Source organism: Thunnus maccoyii, chromosome 15 (assembly GCF_910596095.1).
Source record: "Thunnus maccoyii chromosome 15, fThuMac1.1, whole genome shotgun sequence".
Classification (NCBI taxonomy): domain Eukaryota; kingdom Metazoa; phylum Chordata; class Actinopteri; order Scombriformes; family Scombridae; genus Thunnus; species Thunnus maccoyii.
Window position 1 is genome coordinate 14647048 of NC_056547.1, and position 15479 is coordinate 14662526.

Sequence of the window (15479 nt, forward strand, 5' to 3'; positions counted from 1 at the left end):
CTCCTGCAGCTAAGTCCACTTTTTGCCATCCAACTATCCATCCACTCAACCGGACTCCTTTTAATAAGGCAAACTGTCACCTTATATCGATGTCATCTGAACTGCATCACCTCCCTGGGTCATAATTACTACAGCGGCTAGATGGCACAAATGTAACCATAGGCCATTTTTGCTGGCTGAATTTCAGACCTATACTGTCGTTTTTCTCAAAAGAATGGGCTGTTTCAGACACTTATAATAATAATATGAGCCTGTCGGTAGCAAAAACAAGCACTTTTAGTTGACTTACTTCAACAGGCACAATTGCCCCAACGATTACATTGCAGCGTGCTTTGCGGCTGCCAGCTGAAGCAATCTTGCTGAATTGGACCAAAATGGACCAATTCCAAAAAATTTTGTCTCCATTAGTCAGCAAATGATGGAAAAAAGGGTCCAGGTTGAAAAATACTGGAATTACACTCTAACTGAATACCTTAATAATTTAATGAAGGGTTAAAATAACATGTAGAATATGAATAATGACAGACAGATGCTATTAGGCACTATTGATTGCCTGATAAAATCATAAGACAAGGAGAGTTTAATAGCTTATCTGAAATGACTTTTTTCTGGGTATTGTGTTTCTTGCAAGAGCAGCTCAATAAAATAGTTTATTAACTAAAGAGAAAGCATTGTACAATAGTATTGCTTGAGAGAATCCAGCCCAGCACGATAACATGTTGTCTATGTTTGTTGAGACAACAAGCATTTATGTTTTTATCAAACAGTATGCACTTAAAATTTTTGATACCAAAACTCTCTAGAAAGATGAGAATTATTCATTTCTGATCTTGCCCCAATACATTCCTCTGGTTGGATTTCTTTTTGTTTCTCTAAATTCATGATCCCTAATGTTTGATCATGTAGACATATTAGCTTATCAAAGCTCATCATTAATTGGCAAAAACACAGAGGAGTATAATTTCATAGCTTCAACAAAAACTGGATACACATCAGTGGTAACCTAATAATAAACAATGGGCTATATGCCATAACAGGTACTTGTGCCAAGCAACTTTTTCATGGAGATTAGAGGATGTTGAACACCAATAGTGTGTTAAATACAGTCTAAATTTGTCTCACTTAACAGTTTATTTCCACGACTTATAACAGAAGCAGAAACCTTCCACCATATTTTCTTTTTCAAATTAGCATGATTTTGATGCTGTTCTGCAAATATGACCACTTGTTTACGCAGAAAAAGCGGTAGTAATTTTTAAAAAGTCACTGTCCCTACCTGGTCCTGAAGTTAGCAGGGTGGGGATGTCCATCATATAAGGACAGGAAGTCGTATTCTTCTTCTATAGCAAACGACAAGAACATGAGCTGGATTCTACTTCCTTCCTCCCCAACGATGACCCATGTGCAGTTTGCCCCATTGGGGTAGCCATAGGGAAAGCCTGGCGATTCTATACTGCCATTTCTTCCTTTCATTGTACCGCCACATGTGTAGATGAAACCTGTGAGAGACAGGAGAAAACAGTTCATTTATCTTAACACGATTATATTCATTCTTACATTGAGGAAATAAAATGCTGACATGCAACAACTTTTATGATGAACACAGGAAGACAGAGGAGAACAAAGACGAATTCAAAGGAAAGTTAATTTGGAGAGACAGCAAAAGTAGACACGTAAGAGCTATTTATGTATGTGCATCTGAGTGTGTTTCTTCAGTAAGTGCACATGGTTAGGGTAAGTTAGTGTGTGTCTAGTGGAGTGTGAGGGTTAGTGTTGGTATGACAGACAGTATCAACTTCAGAGAAAGCTTACATAAGAAACACACTTAGGCGCTATTATATACACAAAAGCACACACACATATACCTGCACTACTGCGTTGTATACTTCTGTTCCCGATAACACTACATTGCACTATAAGTATGATTTTTATTCTGCTTTTTTATAAATGGAGTGAATAGTGATGGTCTCCTGGTCTAGCCCAATATTGGTGAGTCACTGTCATTATTTCCTTTACAGGTAACGTTTAAAGTACCAGTCTGGCACTGAAGCCAATTATTGCTTTACATCAATGTAGGAATAAGCCACAAGTCAGCATGCCTGATACTAAGTAGGTCAGCTTTGTTCTGATATATCCCGCTTCTTTGATGCTGATGTATGATTACATATTAATGGAATATATACTGTGGCTAGAGCCAAAACTGAATCAAGTATTTGACAGAAAGTTGTATAGCTCCACATATCTGTGGTTGTTGCTAGGAACATAATCTTTTCACTGGCTCCCTCCACAGCAAGGGCACAAGGCAGGGTCTCTTTCAGAGCAGCATCCCAGAAGCGGGTATTCACATTCAGCATGGGGTGCTTGAACCCAGGTCCCCTGACTGAGGGAACCAACTCAGTCACCGCTGAGCTACCCTTCCACCTGACTTAAGAAGTGAAATCAATAAGTGACCAGAGCATTCTCCTGGATTCACGCTGTGCGCCTCCACGAGATGAAAAGCTGGCTATTCCTTTGTTTTTGCTAATCAATAAGTGACATGTCAAAATGCACTGCAATGAAAAGCCTGTGTCAGTCAGCCATGGCAACACTTTTGATCATGACTCAGCAATTTATAATTTGGAGGCATTTGTGTTTTGTGAAGACATATACATCTAGACTCACTTTGAAAATGGAAGAGATGACAGAAATGCAAACACACACTATGCAGCATCAAAGAATGTTAATGATTTCTTTAGGGAGGGAAAGGATAAATACTACTAGATCCTAATGAGCTCCTGTAGGCTTTTTCATTACGGCTTTGCGTTTGGGGTGGAAGGCTGGTAGGAGGAGGAGACAGAGAAAGAGAGTAGGAGGAGAGGAGTGGATGCAAAACTAACAACTAAATCAAATGCAACAGGCATTACGCTGGCTTTTTTTTTCTCTGTACAGGACATCAGCCCTACATACAAAACATGTCAACACAGTAATTCATCCCCAATGCTGCTGATTACAAGTGAATGCCACACTGCTGAATATTTAACCAATAATAAATGACATCCATTATTTTCAGTATGGGAACACATCGGAGTGCATTATCAGGCTCTGGAAAGGATTGTGAGTAAGAGGAGGAGCGTTTAAAATTTGTTTTTACCCTTTGTACTTCCTTTTACCGGCTGCTTGTACTGATAAATTAGAAGTGAAGCTAATTCTGCTGCTGTGCTTCCTCTAAATCTCGCCGGGTTACAGCGCCTGCTAAAAGCCTAAATTGTAAAATGTAAATGTAATTGATCTCCTTGGACTTTAAGGTTCACATCAGGATCATTATCTTCTCCCTTTGATCTTAATGATCCTTTTATATCAGACACACCACAGGTGTTATATGAAAACATGAACATCCAGGAGTAAAGTTGGTCCGGGGCATTTTCCATTTTTTGTGATGCTCTATTGATCCCGGATGGAGAAGCTCTTCACTTCTTCCACTGCACAGGGGAGTCAGACTGCAGTGTCAGCTTACAGAGCAGAAACCTTTAGAGCTGCTGGGGATTTTGCATCATCCTGCTTAAGGACAGTACAGCAGAGAAGAAACCTATAGTCATACGGGCTTGATCCAATGTCTTTTTGCTGATGGATGGTTTGTAAATCTCTTTACATCCATGCTTGTTGACGATTTTTTTGGCATTCGGCATTTCCTCATCCACTGTTGGTGTGTCTTTTTTCAGTTTTTTAAATCATATTTAATCATTGTGGATTGCAGCTCATCAGTTTATGTGACCGGGAATAAAGGAAAGACGGAATAAAAAAGCTTTACGGTGCATTCTGATGGTTCAGCACTATGCCTTTAGTATATTATGTCAAGTTTAAATGAAAGCGTTTAATTGAAAATCACTCTTACTGTATGCTTAAAGTCCTTGAACCTTAATTGATCTCCTCTGAGTGCAAAGCTCAAATCAGGACAATCATCCCTCTGCCTTTCATGTTTATGAGCCTCATTATTTACCATGGCAGCCGGGGCCACAGGGACAGCACAGCAATCCCGCCGGATGCTTTTCCAACCAATTATCCAAGACAGAACCCCAACCAAAAAACTGGTGAGTGTCTATATGTATGCATCTCCTTGTGTGTGTTTTTCCAACCTTCATTTACCCAGACAATTCCAAGGCCATCACAGTGACGGATATAATGACCAATGGCAGTCCGAGCTGCAATTAAGGCCCGGTATCTCTGTCCCTTCACAACCAATCAGAGTTGAAATGTTGAGGAACCGGGAGGGACAGGCAGAGCCATATGAGAGATACACAGCACAGTAGGCACACAGATACGCACATACCTATAAAACTGGCTTACAGAACACAGTACCAGTCAAAAGTTTGGACACACTTTCTCATTCAAATGAATGGAAAGATTTTGCCAAATCTTTGAGTGGTACTGTGCCTCAGCTGACATACATACGCACAACATCTCTTTCAATTTGCCTTCAAGAAAACAAAGGCCTGAAAATGCCACAACCAGCTTTCTTCTACAAGATACTGCAGAAAAAAAGACAAGGAAACAACATATCGAATTGCCATTTTGTCCCAGTTCAGGAAGGAAAGACACATGTTTGCAAAAAAACTTAACTTTTATGATCAAAGTTAAGATTTATGCTTCAGGAAACAGTAGTTCACTTGAGTACAGCAGATATTCACAGGTACATAGAAAACAGTAGACCTATCATCAGTGGAGATTAAATAATAACAGAATTTATATCCGAATGTTTTTCTTTTTTAGAAAAACAGTGGCGAAACATGAATTGAAAATGAACAAGGAATTCTGCATAATTCCATCTGTAGGAAAACCATAGATTGGACCACAATATTGCTCAATGGCTGACAATATCCCCTATAGCGAAAAACACAGACATTTTGTAACTCAGTCATGACTAGACATGTGAGGATAGGATTTGGGATTAAGCTCACATAGAGCCTCACTCAAGAAGTATGAACTGCTCTGCCTGAATAAAGACTACAACAAGCACAAAGACCTTATTTTGTCACATGTTACAGCAGGGAGGCTGCAAATTAACCATAATAAAATTGCAATTGGGACTTTATTCAGAATGATGATGCTCTTTATGAGGTGTTTACTGAACTCCCAGGAGTGAGTTTTAGTTATGCACCTACAATTAGACTTAACAACTCCTAAACAGGACACATGGCTTTGATGACCCAGGGGTAATCTTCTGTGGAAATGGTAATGACAGAGGGGATGTGGTGAAAAGCAACACTGTAACACTGTTTTTTCCTGGGCCAAGCACTACATGACTGCCCTGCATGCAGTGACTCCATAATGAAAGTGACAGGTGTAAGATATTGGAGGTGACAGAGTCACATGCTTTGAGCAATGGGAGATTCGGTTTAATTTTTGTAACTATTAGATGTTACATGATAATTTACTAGTTTTCATCTTCTGGCATCAACTTTTACAACTGAATTGTTCTTTTTTTTCTCCTTACAAACATGATCCTAGTGATCAGAATACTCTATTAGGAGCTAGATTTTCATTTCATGTTCTGCTATGTTACAGTGTGTTCTTGTTGCCCCTAGTGGTCGGTGTATTTCATGATGTATTTTTTAAAAAACTATCCCTCTAGTGGATAAAGTATGTTTTTGCACATAGTGCATTCAACCTTGACACAGGTGCGTGCAACCAGGCCATTAATTCACAAATATGTTCAAAAAGTAATACATAAAAACAAGGAGGTGTTTGCAGTTCAAACTGGCTTGACATGTAATGTCTAAAGTGGTTGATTTGAAATTGGATTTTTGTCTTTGCTTTTTGGGTCTTTCTACTGATGTGATTTTAAAGTACAGTGAGAAATGCTGAACTACTAATTAATTCCCTTTCTGTAGATTTCCATTCCAACAGCATATTTTAAACTGACTGTTAACCATTTTGAATAAGCTTGTCTTTAACATTTTTTTGCTGTTTCTCTTTCAATTAACTGGTAAAGAACCTTGTAAAGCTATCAGAAACAAAACCCCACAATTTGTAGCCTACAGTTCACACAGGAAAATATGTCTTTCACAATTTTATCTGAACTCAACACATATGTGGGTATCTTTTTCTAAATGAAGTAACTTCATTAAACTGAATAGCTAGGATATAGGTTGAGGTGAATAAAGAGAGAAAGAAGGACAGAAGGACAGAGATGGAAAGCAGAATAAACAGAGAAAAATGGACAGAGTTTCCCTTCGTTCATCATTGTGCTCAGAATGAAAGGACGATTTAAAACTCATCACTCAGACAAATAGAAGCGAGAGAGTGTAGGAGGGAGGGAGTGAGACTGAGATGGAGAAGTAAGAGAGAGGGGAGAGTAAAAGGAAGGGAGAGGAAAGAGAGGTGGAGGAGGAGGAGGAGGAGGAGAGAGAAAGAGCGAGAAGGAGACAGGGGTAAAAGAGAGACTTCTAATTATGCTGACTACCAGACCAAATCTGACAGCCTTTCTCCACGCACACATACACACATGCACACACATACTGACACATGCACACTCTCAAAAACACACAAGCACAGGGTCACATAAAGACAGTCATACATGAACACACAGACACACACTCACAAGGACACACCATAATAGAAAGACATGCATGCACACATACAGGCAGATTCAGAGGGATATACACACACAAATCCATGCATCAATTCACAAATGCAGACGCACACAAACACACACAGACACACAAACACACACAACGCTATTTGAGCAACCCTGACCACTTAAACCTTTCACTCAATCCACCATTTGCTTACTTCTCCATCCTTAACCTCCTCACCTCTCACTCTCTCTCTCTCTCTCACATGCACACACACACACAGATCTCAAGCAGACATGCACACAAAAAGCCCCTTTAACAACCCCGACCTGACTAGTTAACCCATTACCCTGAATCTACTGACTCTGAGGCCATTCACTCTCCCTTTTTTTCTCAATGCCCCTTACACACACACACATATAGTATATGGATATATTATTATTATAAAATGAACATTATACCTCTGTGAATTTATTCAATGTCCATGATTATATGCTTTCACAGTAACCTGTTGAGAGGTATACAAGATTCACTTATATAAGTAAGCCAGTTCTGACCAATGGTAAAGCAGGAGGTGGGCAAATGAAGCACATGCCTTCTAGGGAAATCAAGGGGGTCATGCATGAGGATTGTAACAGGATTGTTGTATATAGCTATATTTTGGCAAAAATAGGAGTATCTGGAAAATTCTGGGCACCCAAACTGAAGCAGGCTACAGTTATGTTCAGTATGTGTGTTAGATAAATTACTGCTGTGATTCCCAGATGACCTCAAGGATTGAGCTACAGACTTTTTGGAACCACCTTTTGAGTCTAAAGGGAGTTTGTGTTTAACACTAAAAAGATCTTGGGTGGAGTATCACTTTAAGTACAGCATTTCCCCCCCGAAGACTTAAACAGAGATGCTAATTGGCAAACAGTACAAGATTTGTGGTTGGACTGGGTAGCTCCCAGGTGTGAATATATGCAATGGTACTAATGAGGAACAGGGTTTAGCTGGAAAAGAGCATGCGTGCTCAGCAAAACCTTCCTTGGATAAAAGAAGCTTAAAGACAAAGAAGAAAATCTGCTTCTTGAATTGAGTGGATTTAATGGACCCTGGTCTGCAATATAAGCTTGATATCTTTCCTCAAAGCAATATCTCATTTTGAATGTCTCAGATAATACACTGCAGAAAAAACACAAGCTTGACAAGTAGCTTATGCCTGGACTCTTCACACCATTTTCAGTTTTTACGGTACAACTTGTTACAGAAACAAGTTTTTTAAGTAGTCTGGACCAGTTTCATTTGTAGACACACAGTGTAATCCAAAAACACTAAAATACGTACTGGAGGTGCTGGTGAATGATCCAGGATATTTTATAGTCTGCATTAGGCCACAATGAGTCTTTTTTAATTTCTCAAGCTCCAAAGAAATGCAGGCTTCACATCAGTTTTAATGATATCACAATGTTGGAGCAGCAGGGGAGGTGGTGCAGAGGGCTGTAATGCTCAGGTAGTCAAAAAAAGTTGAAAAATTAATTCGAGAATGCACTGGCATGTATTGGCTAATTACATACGTGCAAGCAGATAGAATACCTTGTAGAGTGTACCATGTAGCATTGTGCTAATTGTGCCTTGCAAGCATCGAGATGTAGGAGAAAACTGCTGCTGTACTAATTACTTTCCAGAAATTTGTAAAAACCTGCCTCAAAGGATTGAGCAGTAGCTTTGCATCTGATGAGCCTTTAAACTGGAATTCCTGGTTTGCATGTCTTCTTCTTAAAGGTGCAGTGTGTAGAATTTAGTGGCATCTAGTGGAACGGACTTGGCAGAAATTGGAATATAATATTCATAAGTATGTTTTTTATTAGTGTATAATCACTTGAAAATAAGAATCATTGTGTTTTCATTACCTTAGAATGAGCCCTTTATATCTACACAGGGAGCGGGTCCTCTTCCATGGAGCCCGCCATGTTGCACCGCCATGTTTCTACAGTAGCCCAGAACGGACAAACCAAACACTGGTTCTAGAAAAGGCCTTTCATGGTTTTTGCAAGTTTCACGGTCACCGTAGGTTCTCCTATGTACTTGGAAGGGGAGGGGGAGGGGTATTCAGTTGGTTGCAATCTGCAACCTCACTGCTAAGTGCCACTAAATCCTACACACTGGTCCTTCAAGGGAACCTGTAACCAAATCCCCACACCGAAGTCTCTGGCGTTTTTTCGATGCAGTGCTATGTATACTGGCTTCGCCTACAGGCTAATATATGTGAGGATTCTCCATCCCTTCATGCCTTTAAAGACAGTGAGTAAAACATTATCATGAAGCGAGGGAAATTATTTAAACCTATCCACAATAAATGAATAAAAACCTGCCACTGCCATACAGTAAGATAATTTGACTTCACACATCCTGAAATAAGCTTGATGATTCTGAGGGGGTGAAATCAATTACTAAGCTTGTCATTTTCCACGGGGAACCCTATGATCAATATACCCATTTTCACATGGCGCTGACTGCTAAATGAGGAAACACTGAAATTACCCTATTGTTCATTTGAATGGGACCAGCAGGACCCCCTTAAGGACTGCTGGGCATCCCCCGTTTCTACTTGGGGGGGCCAGAAATGTCTCCATATCACACATATCTATGTGAGTGTGCACACCTCCTGTAATATAAAATATTACTCTCACCCTCAGCAGAATAGTGACATTACATCTGTCCAACTCTGAGAAAAATACGCTTTAAATTCTCCTCCATCTCTCTGCCTCACTCTCTGTGTCTCCCTCTTTCTGTTTGTCCGTCTCTCTTTCATCTGCCTCTCTCTTTTCCTCTCCGTCTCTGCCTCTCTCTGGGGACCTCAGTGATACCAGATTCGCTTAAAGGGCTATTCCGTCTAATCTCACAGACTCTCATTTATGATTAAAGAATGGCTTTCCCAGTGGAGTAAACTGACCAATCAAATCATCGCAGACAGACAAACCTTCCAATCAGTATTCAGATCACAGCAGCACTCAAGCTCCAGGAGCAAAATGAGATGAGTGTGTATATGTGTGTATTTGAGCCCACACATATGTGTGCATGAATGTGGTGTTAGTTAATTTAAATGAGCTGTCTATGTCTCTGGAAAATGATTGTATGTGTACATTTTTCTTGAGGTGATTTTGGAAGAGAAAGACAGAGGAAAGACAGAGAAAGGGAGGGTGTTAGGGGGCAGAAAGAATGACAGAAAGGTAGAAAAACCAAAAGCAAAAAAGGTGACAGAATGGGTGGAGGAAGAGTGGAATGGAGGGGGGCAGATGGGGGGAGACTGAGAGAAGAAAGAGAGAAAGCAAAGGCAAAAATGCAATAGAGAGATGGAGCAAGAGAGAGTAAGCATGTTTGAAACGTCCCATTGGTTCTTGCTGTCAGGAATGCTTGTCAGCCAAGAATTAGACTGCTCCACGCTGCCACTGACTGACAGTCAGCCTGCGGTCTAGACTATACCCTGGAGTGGTTGAGGCTAAATAAGGGAAATGCCTAGAGAGAGACAGAGGGAACACACCGGGCTGAAAATCAATTTATTACACTGTCAGTCAGAGGCAGGAGGGAACGATAGGATAGAGATAAGGAAAAAGAGAAAGAGAACAGGACCTAGGGGGAGACAAAGGGTGAGAAAGAGGGACACACATAAAAGGAAAAGACAAAGACAAGATTGAGTAAACAGTAAACAAACAGGAGTGATCGAAAAATGATGAAAACAGTCTTTGCTGCGTTTAGGGAATCAGAGAGGAAGAGAAGGGGAAGTGGTGAAGAAGTGAGAGACAGACAGACAAAACAGACAGAGACATGATACTCGACTACAAACACTGAATGAGGCCACTGCAGGTGGCAGAGCCTCTTCAGATAATGCACCACTGTTGAGAAATAATCAGCCTACACTAATTAAAGACCTAGAAAATCCTGGCATCTAAACTAAAAGAATCCGGAACCACCTCTGCTACAAAACATTGAAGACGTGACTGGAAACAGTGGATCACTTTGTTAATTTTGCCTGATCAACTGTGTCATGTTTAAACCACTGTTTAAATTCTCAGAACACATGCTGTGACTGCAAAACCAGCCATTTAAATATTAATAAGCTAACCTGTAATCACTATTCATACAGCACTTGTGTCAGTTTTTAATCACTACACTATTGTTCATGAATTGCCTGGCGGAAGGATAACATACTGTAATTACAATTATTATTCACCTACTTAAAGCAAATCTAATACAGTGGTTTGTTACCACTTTTTATTGCTAAATTCATTACAAAACACAGCCTCCAGTGCCTTGAAATGTGAGATATTAAAGAAGACATTTTAATTATCCCAACTTGTCTCTAAACACAAAGGGGACTTATTTAGAATGTAATAAAAGTGTCCAAAGAAGAAGAGTTTTAGTGCCTCCCCACTAGAGCATAAACTACAACCAAAACAGGGATGCACATAAAATTAAAACAGAAATTACCATCAGACTCCACAGCTGTAAAACATTAAATATTTATAGGGAAATGTGAGGCTGAGCTGAAAAAAATATGATACTGGCTCAGCATGGGAGCATGTTAGTGCCAATAGAGATTGTGTCTGAACTGTACACTTAAACATGTGCAGAAGTATAAAGAAGTACAGATACATAGATATAACATGACCATCTATTTTGCTCAGCTGTGTCATATTTGACTCTTTTGTAATAAAAGGATATAGCTGGTTATTTTCTCTCTCTCTCTCTCCATATATATACATATATATAGGGTTAATAAGGGTTAAATAGAAGGTACTTGCATGATACAGCTGTCAAGCTACATTTTGAACATATACCAATTGTTTATCAGTGTTACTTCAGCACAACACTCACTGAACAAATGAATGAGATTGAGGTATGATTTAGCCAGCAGGGTAAGCCCTTCCAATAGCCTCTGGTGCTCCTGAAAATGCTGTTTCTGAATTGATTGCTAGTCCATTTCAAGTTGACAAGGTTTGCTGTCCCATTAGGCCAATTGTTGTCTAGAGTGCTGAGGGTAAAAATTATAGGGTGAAATGCAAGTTAAGCATAAGCCCAGGTATTGGTGCAGTAGGGTAATGGAATTGTGGTGTAGGTGAGTCTGATCAGCGTGGGGAGAGAGTGTGGAGGAAGATGAAGGTCTATGAAAGCCAGAATATAGCTCTGAACCTTGTGGGGGAGTTGTTAGTTTAATTCTTTGACAAAATAAATGTGATGGACCTTTGTAACCCAATGGCATACACACTCTTCTTTGCTCCAAAACTTCAAACCAGCTTGCTGCAGCATGTGGGCATCCATTGTAGTTTAATAGCACAAAGGATGGTTACATCATATTCTTTGTACTGGTAAAGTAAAGGCAACACTTTGTAACAGCTATTACACAAAAGACTCAGACACCATGACATATGTGTTTATGTTTATAAAACAAACAAGAAAAAAACAAAATGTCATGCATTTGAAAGAACTATTACAGTCAATCAAGACTTCTACAGCAAATGTATTGAAATTAAAATGGAAACCATTAGTATTCCATATTGGTGGTGAGTTGTAGAAACATAGATTTACTGTTGCAGCTATTTAAAATTCTGAAAGGCTTTTATGCCCTCCTAGGAAATTATATGTGAGTGCTATAAATTATACCACACTGTCTCAATTCATTGTTACTTTCACCTTAATGCTAGTTCACCTTAATGCTTTTTCATTTTAAATGTGATTAGGCTTTCAAAGTCAAAACACATATCCTCAGTAGACCTGTTCCTGCAGTGTGCTTTCCAACCATTCTGAAAACCGATGGTTAATGATGATATGTTTCTATACGGTACTAATGGTCCAAACGGTCTGACCAGCACTGTGACTGTGCTGTACTTTGTTTTTGTCTTTTATTACTTGGAGTGTTTCAGTGATGAAGTTGTTTTCTACTGTGCCACAGGGGTAATACTATAACTAAGTATGCTTCCATTTATTCTGTTTACTATACTGAAGAATAATTGTGCTATATCAGCACCAGTCCTACTCCAATACCACTCTAATTAGCATTAGTACAGCTAGTAAATGGACTGTACTTGTGCCTTTCTAGTCTTCCGACCACTCAAAGCGCTTTTACACTACGAGCCACATTCACCTATTTACACACATTCATACACCGAATGGGTGCAGGAGCAATTTGGGGTTCAGTATCTTGCCCAAGGACACTTCGACATGCGGACTGGAGGAGCCAGGAATCGAACCGCCAATCTTCCAACTAGTGGATGACCCACTCTATCTCCTGAGCCACAGCCACCCTACTACTACTGCTTCCTCAGGTATAGCCTATTTGGACCAAATCAACAATAATAAGTGATGCTATTATTGTTGCCACTGAATGCTGTTGATGTTCTTTGTATAGAATTTGTATTGTAAGAAAGCTCCTGTTCATTCCAAGGTCCTGTTTAACAAGCTAGGACATCATTGGCTTCGGTAAATGCATTCATTTCTCTCAGAGAATGAATTGAGGGAGTATTTTCCCCCCATACAACATTCTCTGTTCATGAATAAACACAATTCAAGGTTTCTTTTGCTGTATTGTTTTGCTTGTTTTATGTGTATCTCTTTACCTTCCTGTATTTAAATCCATTGAGCATCCTCTCTTATTAACTGTTTAAACACCTCTATAACTAACACCTCTGTAACTGCATTTAAACATCCAGATATGAGTCCACAACAAGTTTTTGGTTTAATATACTACATTATAGTTTTTTGGGGGTTTTTTGGAATGCATATTTTATCATCAGTTTTTCATTCAAGTGCAGATTTAAAGGCCATAATTTGTGGGTGTGTGCATGCATGTGTGCACAAAGATGAATGTGTGTCTGTTAAATCATATCAACATCAGGAGTGCAGCCAGTGCTAGGGGCTACCCTTTTTTTAAACTAAGCCACTGCCTATCAAAAGGTCTATGCACATCACTACAACTGATTCCACGCCTGCAGATGTTCCAGATTGATTCTCCTGAGACACAAATTTTGGCTCAACTGTCCCAATAACTGTATAAAGCTACTACTGAACATAAGCCAGAAGAATATACAACATATCGCTAACATTTTCTCTAAATATGATGTTGACATTTCTGTTTTCTGTTGGGAGACAAATGAACATTACATGCAGTAAGTTGTAGGTTGAAACATCCAAATTAAGTAAAATTACAATAATAAGCCATAATATTTGCAGGGTATGTTTCTAACTGCAGCATGCTAGCTGTAATGGCAGCTGGCTAAATGGCAGCTTAGAGGACCTCTGGCACTGCACAACCACAGCCGCATACAGGAGGGGGAGAGGAGCAGTAAGCAGCAAGGACAGGAGGCGATGGGAATAAGCAAGCACTCACTTTCTGTAATAAATTTTAAAAAATCTGCTTTCTAAGAAAGTGGGTCACTGAGAGCAGGCGAAGAATGCTAAGCAGAGGGCATTTTGGGTAAATTCAAGCTTGTGTGTGTTTGTGAGCATTGCAGAGAGGGAATGAGAGGGTGAGTGACTACTTGTGTTTGTCATTGTAAGATTTTTTTGTATTTACATATTGAGAGTTGAGCATTGTGCTTCTGAAATAGGAAATGAAGAGCAACAGAAAAATATAGAAAGGAGTGTTATTACAGCATCTGGAGTGTTTACTATTGATTTCATCAATCAGCATCTAATGAGCCCTCTGCCATGCACACAGATACATGCACATATAGGAAACATAGCATAGATACCTAAACCTTCACTGATTGGCAGGTACTACACAGCATAAAGGATTAATGAGATAGAGCGGAACGCGGAGACGGATGCTGTCTATGGGGGTTACTATTGATTTGTGTCTGCTGAGTGTCATCATCTCCAATCTGACTAATGAGGTCCGGCAGACATGAACACACACACACACACACACACACATACACACACACACACACACACACAAAATATACACAGCCTTCCCTTCTATACCTCTTTCTTACAGGTAAGTTGCTGCAAGTCTGTTACCTTGAACTCCACCCAACTATTGTACTGGAACACCAACACTCTCCATGTTTACCCCTCCTTCCTATCTCTTCCTCTTGTACATATCTTTGTCTTTCTCCATCTGTTCGCCTGGTGTCCTCGTTACCTCACTTTTTTTTTCAAATTCCTGTCCTCATCTCCACTTTCTTTCTCTCTGCTTCTCTATCGTGTCATTTTTTTCTTATTCATTATCCCTCTTGTGTGAAAGAGGATGATTTGAAGAGGAAAAAGATGATGTGGGATATGTAATTTCATCATCTTTCCTAGGGCTTAAACCTTGCAGAAACCACAAACACGCATACACAAACCCTCATATGTTTTCTCACATGCTTCTTGCTCCTGTTACTATTTTTCCCTCCATCATCCTCCGTGGCAACAGCTGGCATTATACAGTACATTCAGCCACTACAGGATGAGCTCACTCAGGGTGCAGTTACACAGGATTCACTTGCAGGATTCAAATTTAATTTCCACCTCTCCCTAGATACAATGTATGCAAAGAGGTGGAGCGGAGGAGGCAAACATGCCAGCAGGGCAACTATCTCTCCCCAATTTACTGATTTCCCATTTCAATTCTTAATTCATTTCTACATAGCCAATAAACTATCTTGTTTTTTTCCCTGCCTTATTGCTTGACAAAACAAACAGTAAAAAGTGATGCCTTTAAACTATTTAAAACACTTTATTCAAGCTAAGAGCAAATAAACCATTAACCATGACCATGAGGTAGAAAAGCTGTGTAATTTTCCAAGTGAACTGTATTTCCTTGCCAAGACTGGCTGCAGTTATGGGATGTGATATCAATCACAAGCTGGCTATAGACACCTCCAGTTTAAAGTAATAAACTGTACCTTGTTTTTTTTATAGAAGTGATTGAACTGCTAACCAGAATAAACCAGAAATTATGAC

General features: G+C 39.6%; 1 protein-coding gene across 1 annotated transcript in view; it reads right to left on the reverse strand.

Annotated features, from left to right (window-relative positions):
* The window catches only part of csmd3b (CUB and Sushi multiple domains 3b), a 386683-nt gene that overhangs the window by 291938 nt on the left and 79266 nt on the right, over positions 1-15479 (reverse strand). The window contains exon 3 of the mRNA XM_042434723.1: positions 1277-1499. Within this exon, the coding sequence (XP_042290657.1) occupies positions 1277-1499 (223 nt within the window). The remainder of the gene's footprint in view (positions 1-1276; positions 1500-15479) is intronic.